General features: G+C 57.5%; 1 protein-coding gene across 1 annotated transcript in view; it reads right to left on the bottom strand.

Moving 5' to 3' along the window:
• The window catches only part of CAMTA1 (calmodulin binding transcription activator 1), a 668,603-nt gene that overhangs the window by 8,876 nt on the left and 653,109 nt on the right, over positions 1-6,618 (bottom strand). Inside the window, exon 25 of the mRNA XM_023744253.1 lies at positions 5,998-6,072. Within this exon, the coding sequence (XP_023600021.1) occupies positions 5,998-6,072 (75 nt within the window). The remainder of the gene's footprint in view (positions 1-5,997; positions 6,073-6,618) is intronic.

Here is a 6,618-nt window from a genome sequence, read left to right as displayed (position 1 = left end):
AGTGCCTGTAATGACCTGCAGTGACTGTAATGACCTGCAGTGACTGTAATGACCTGCAGTGATGTGACAGATCACGAAGCCCGAGCCTCGAGGATAGATCGTTATTCGGGCCCATTCCTGACTGTTTCCCTTCCGCGTGGGGACCTGGGTTTCCGCCATCGGATGGAGGAACGTCCTGTTACCTGCCCGGCACAGCCCACGGGGAAGCAGTGCTCCCGGCAAGTGCGCGGGGGGTGTTTCTCGGCCTCAACCATCCTGACGGCACCGGCCGAGAGCAGCAGACACCTCTCACCAGGGAAGGAGTGGAAGCTGTCGGCTCCACCTCCGTGTCCAACAAGCTTCCTCCTAGACCTAAACGGACAGCGAGGGCGTCCAAGACCAGACACACCCCTAGGATGTCAGCAAGAACCTGAAGATGCTTTTTAAGGCTTTTTTAGCCTTTTTAAGGCTAAGCCTGAAGGGGAAAAGCTTTTCCTTAGCCTTCCCCGAGTGAAGACGGAAAGTGGGGTGCATTTCTGGTTGCTGTGCTGGGGGCCTCGGCTGCTGTGTCTCAGTCCTGGTGGCCGACATCGTCCCGGGCCAGGGAGCCTCTGGGGCGTTAACTGAGGGGTTGGGGTCGCCCAGGGTTTCACAGACACTGTCCCATGACATTTAATTAAGTTTCCAACTAGTTCTTCTCCTGGGGAAACCGCGGCGCCGTCAGTGCTTCATCAGTTGACCAAGTGCGTGTATCACCTTCTTTCACACCAACTCCAGGGATGTGGCTTCTCCCCAGAGAATGTTCTGCCTCTGAGAGCCAGCTCAGCTTGGGGACCATGAGGAGTGTCCCTGCGACGTCTGTGAGGGGACAGGGAGGGAGCGATCGCACTGGCCGTCAGACAAAGCCAGAGGCCAGCTCTCCCTCGAGTCACCGGGCGAGGTAAAGACGAACATTCTAGAAGGACCCGGAGGCTTCTCAGCTCCTCTCCCCGGACCCCCCTACAGGCTCTGGGCGGAAGGAGGCTATGAATCCCAACTTCCTGAGGGGACTTCTGGGAGCTCAGGACGGATGCAGGGGGCACCTGGGAAATTAAGGCGCACACTGGCTGGCACTGAAGAGCATCCTTGAGAAACGAGGTCTTAAACACGGTCCCTCACACGCCAGGAGCTAACAAGCCTCACGGCACACAAGCAGCCGCTTCGACTAAATGCCGGCTCCTCGAAGCAGACGAGTGTGAAGCTGGTATCACAGGCCAGACAGAGCGGCTGTCAGTTCAGCGGAATCCGAGGGCACGCAGTGTTCCCTTCGGAAAAGCTTCTAAATGGACGAAGCATCATCTCTGTGTGCGGAGGGCGAGAGGGACTGGGAAGAGAGCAAAGAGACTTCTGTCCCCTTCTCCTCCTGAACCCCAAACACAGGCCCCTCCGAGCCGGCTCTGCCGCCCGGGACCCCGACTATTCCGCGCGCCTAACCCTGGCGAGGACGGACTAGTTCCACTTACAAAAGCGCGTAGCTGCTTCCTTATGATCTTTTACACAAGTGGCCCCTTCGATGTGACGACCCATGGGTTTACATAGGCGAGACTTTAAGTCTTTTATAGAAATGAGGCCTGGTTTCGAAGAGCTTATAAAAACTCAATTCTCCTGGTACTGCAGGTCGGCAAACGAGGGCCCCTGGGCCGGCTCGGCCCGAGCGTCTCTGTAAGGGCCGTCTCGTGAGAAGGGCCACCCACTCCGCCCAGGGACTCTCCACAGCTGTGTTCCAGCTGCCATGGCAGAACCCAGTGGTTGCCATGGAGACGGCCTGACTTTTGAAGGAAAAGCCCGCCGACCCTTGGCTTCTGCTAGAATGAATTGACATCAGCGTCGACACAGATGCAGTCAGTGGGGAGTATCACCTCCGGAAGCTTCAGGCGTTTTGAAGGCTGCTCTTTCCTCGGGAATCTCGCAGGTGACTATGTGACGTGTTGGTGTAGAGTGGAGGAGGAGGGGTGCCATGGGCAGTCGAGAGAGATTCCCACGTCATATTTCCGGGGCGTCTTCTCTCAGCACGACGTACGTACAAGACAAACGTGGACAAATTAATCTACACGGAAGCCTGTGTTTGGTGGCTTAGATTGCCGGGTTTTAAACCAGTTTTCTGGCATGAAATCCTTGATTACCACTTAAGACATGTCCCGGTCCCACCGGCAGGGACTCTCACCCCGCTTGAGCATCCTGCTCTGAGGCCGACCGAGGCCCCTGCGCCATCATGTCTTTAAAACGCCAATGATGGGAGCATCGCCTCTGAGCTGCAGCAGGACACACGGAGGTGCGAGCCCTCGCACCGCATCCCCAGCTGGCTTTGCCCTGAAACACTGGAGGTCAGCTTCGCTCGAGCTGTTACAGCGAACGTCGGGGCCGATGCTGAAAGGGCGGCTCTGGGTACTGGCTGACCTCACAGCGTCAGGGGAGGGAGATCAGAAAATAACACGGGAGGGACAGGGGCCTGGGGAAACGGTCGTTCTACACAAGACAGAGATTCGTTAAAGATCACAAAGCTGGTACCACCCAGGGAGCCTTCTTGCTTTAGACATTTGGACCAGCAGATGAGAGACGTTCGCGAGGCAAATGACCTCGCTCCCAAGTACCCGCTCGCTCCCTGTTTCAGCCTGAGAGTCCCACGTGTGCCCCCAGCCGCCCGTGTGCACCGGAGGCGTCTCCCCCTCCTCCGCATGCCCGGTGCGGCCTCCGCGCCCCCCCTTCGCTTGCTCATGCATCGGGCATCGGCACACCTACCCGGGTGACTGTTCTCCTACGAAGGAGCAGTGTTAGTAGTCAGGGTTAGTTTCACTCGGGGCTCATTTCATTCAATGGATGTGAAACTTACTGCATACCTCGGCGCAGCCCCATGCAAGCAAGCAGAAAGCAAAGACTGAAAATGGAGGCAAGGTGAACGGGCCTGCAGGCAGCTCACTCACCCTTTTGTACAGCCTATGGTCCGCCAGGGGGCTTCAGACAGTAAAACAACACCAGACAGCTATTAGCACGGAGGCTCGAGACAGAGGCTCACAAATAGCTTTACTTCAACACAAGCAGAGTTTAAAATGGTCCCTTGGATGGGAAGGGAGCGTGGTGGTCTGGTACGTGAGATCAGCAGGTAGGGAATCTACCAATGTATTATTTTTTATTCCCTATTGTTATTATTTTTGTTTAATCCTCACCTGAGGGTATTTTCCCCCCATTGATTTCTAGAGAGAGAGAGTGGAAGGGAGGGAGGAGAGGGGGAGACAGAGAGGAGAGAGGGAGAAACATCGACGTGACAGATCACGCCGATCGGTTGCCTCCCGCAGGAGCCCCTACCAGGGCTGGGGAACCTGCAACCGAGGTACGTGCCCTTGACTGGGAATCAAGACCGTGGCCCTCCAGTCCGCAGGCAGATGCTCTGACCACTGAGCACACCAGCCAGTGCACCAAGTTATGTTTAAGTCTAGAAACGTTGGGGTCATGTGACAGCAAGTCCTTAAGCGATGGGACTCCTGAAGCCACTGCCTGCCCACCTGCCTAAGAGGGGTCCCGGGAGGCCTCCTGTTTTGATGCCTTCAAGTGACAAGCCACACGGAGTGCCTCTGAGGATGCGGCTCATGAGCCTGATGGAAGCAGAGCCTCACCCGTCCATCCGTCCGTCCGTCCGTCCGTCCGAGGGAGGCATGAGCGCCACCTCCCAGGGGAGGCGCTCGGGGTCCCCTGGGCTCCCGCATCGACAAGGAGCGGAGTGAGTGCCATCTCAGCCGCGTCCAGAGTCCAAAGGTCACTGCAGTCTCCCTGCCCGCGTCTAAAACCCGAACCAGGGGCGGGCACGGAACCGAACGGGCCGACAGGGCCTCTCACCCCGAATCACGGGCAGACCCGGAGTTCATAGCCTGACCTTCTCTTCCTCACACACCTTCCTGTGGCCTGCCCAGGTCTCTGCCAGTTAAAAGAGGAACCTGTGACGGGCAAAACCTCCGTGGCCTTCTCCTCTGCCAGTTCACGAAAGAGGACTCTAAACACAGGAGCAGAGGTGGCTCAGCTCAGCCCGCTCTGGAGGTGGCCTTTCGCCCGCGCCCGATGGAACAGCACTGGGCTGTGGCCACAGAAGAAAAAGCTCATAGTCACCTCACCGGGGCTGCATCGCCTACCTCGTGGTCAGAGCCGAGGCGAAGGCTAAAGGAACGGGAAAGATGAACTGGTGGACATTGGGTTTGCTGGAAGTGGCCTCAGGAAGGGACTGTAACGGCAATTTCCTTGACACCAACTGTCTGGAAGCAGGTACCGCACCTCCCCCCCCCCCCCCCCCTGGAGGAGGATGGACCCCCGGGGCCTTCGCGGGAAGGAGGGTGCTGCCCTCCGTGAACGCGTGGAAAGGGCGGGGGGGGGGGGGGAGGGAAGGGGGTCCTGGACACCCTCCTGGAGGAAGGAAATAAACTCCTCTCTTCGGATGCGAGGACTCCACGCAGGACGGAGTGACACAGAAGCTGGTGTGGGTGAGGCTGGTGGGACTGACCTTGTTACGTCAGAGCACAGCCCACAGGGACCTGCCTTTCCTAGCGAGACCTGTGTCCGCATCAATGGGGCATCTCCTGGCGTCTACCCGCCAGCTAATCCCGGTGGAGAGCGAGCGGGCAGCTGAGTGTATGAGAGCTCCTGGCAGAGCATTCTGGCTCCGGACACTCACCATATCTAAAAGGAGGCACTTTTTAAAGCAGCGGTTCTCAATCTGTGGGTCGCAACCCCTTTGGGGGTCGAACGACCCTTTCACAGGGGTCGCCTAAGACCATCGGAAAACACATATATAATTACATATTGTTTTTGTGATGAATCACTATGCTTTAATTATGTTCAATTTGTAACAATGAAATTGGGGGTCACCACAACATGAGGAACTGTATTGAAGTGTCGTGGCATTAGGAAGGTTGAGAACCACTGTTTTAAAGATTTTATTATTGCTAACGTGTGGCTCCGGCCCTGGTCCCTTCTGTCGCCATGGAAACGAATTCTTTTGTTCGTTTAAGTAAAAGTACAGGCAGCCAGTGAGCCCCTGTGAGGACTCAAAGTCCAAATGCTTTCCAAGTTCGCGAGCAGATGGCTTGAGGAGTAAGAAAAGCGAAAGTGAAACGAAACCTCTAGGAATCGGACTGGACCTGACATGGGCTTTCGGGGCGACTGGACAGGCAGGGCCATAATCGAACAGCACGGCTCCCAGAAACGCCAGGACCACAGGGACAGCGGCCTGGACGCGGCCGGAGGCCACTGTCACAGCCGGCGGCCTGGGGCGGCCTGAGTGAAGGAAACTAACTCTGCACCAGCCCCCCGCCCCCGAATCCAAGGACAGAGCCTGATCTTCACCAAGAAAAGTCCAGCTCTGGGGGGAAACACGGAGAAAGCCCACCGGCCTGGCTCCCCGGGAAGGGGCGGGGTCTGGGGAGCCCACTGTCTGCTACTGAACGCGGGCCTCTAACCTCAGGCCCCCCCCCCCCCTCCCCCGCTTCCCTAGAATCTCTCTGGTCCCTCCTCAGCCTCGTTTTCCTGGGGGATTCCAGAGCCTGCTGTCTGCCACGCGTCCAGCAGAGGGCGCCAGCCACCCCCAGACAGTCCACTTCTCTCCTTCCCTGGAGAAGAGAATGCGTTTCTTTGTGTTTTGGATGCACAACAGCCCAGTGAGGCTCACGGTGAAGAGCAGACTGCGATGGGGCAGGGAAACCACAGCTCAGAGGGAAACGTGGAATTAGAGCTCATCCAGCTAAGCTGTCCTCACACCGAAGAAAACCAGCAACGCCGGCACGGAGCTCCGCTCGGCACGGCGCCCAGCTCCCAGCGGCAGCAGCTCAGTCCCTAGTTCGGAGTTCTATGTCCCGCTGTCACCGGGAGGTTGGCCCTGACTCTCTGCAGGAGGGGGGCTGGCTGTCCATGGGGGTGAATGAGCGGCTCAGCGATCAGGCTGTTCTGTGAGCCGTGACGTGACGAGTCAAACGCACAGATGCGGATGCATGTACCTACCTGTGGCGACAGCGTCGTAGAAACCGCATTATTTTCCGAGCAGCTTGATCCTGCTTTTTGGTTAGCAAACTGCTCCTGCAAAGAAAGCCAGAATGTTCACTGTCGTCACGAGAAGGGTGCTGTGAAGCTTCCTACGCGGAAGCGGGAAGCTCGCGGCCGGGGTGCTGGGATTGTCATGACACAGTGCGTGTAGCAAACCCAACAGCGGAGCAGAACCCTGGAACCCTGGACTTCCATGGGAACCGTGGGGGCGTCACTGGGGAGTGGGCAGTAGAGCTTCTCTCTACTCCCGGCCTTCCGGGTGGTGATCGCGCATCACAGCGGCCACCGTTTCCAGTGGAAACTTGGCTCCTGCCAAATCCTGATACAAGTGGAAATGCGGCGGAGACGACAAATAAATGGGTGGGAGGCGAGGACAAAATAAGCCAAACAGACCAAGAGGTGACAACAGAGGCCTCACCTGCGAAGCCTGGGATCTGGAAAGAAAATCACTGCACAAGATCCCCCGCCCCCCCCCGCTGAGGCCTCTGTGGTCACCTCTTGGTCTGGTTGGATTACTTTTCTCCCCGCCGCCCACCCGATATATTTAGCGTCCGCCGCCGTATCTCATTTTGAACATGT

Source organism: Myotis lucifugus, unplaced genomic scaffold (genome assembly GCF_000147115.1).
Source record: "Myotis lucifugus unplaced genomic scaffold, Myoluc2.0 scaffold_440, whole genome shotgun sequence".
Taxonomy (NCBI): Eukaryota; Metazoa; Chordata; class Mammalia; order Chiroptera; family Vespertilionidae; genus Myotis; species Myotis lucifugus.
Note: the sequence above shows the minus strand (reverse complement) of the source record. Positions and strands in the feature narration are given on the sequence as shown.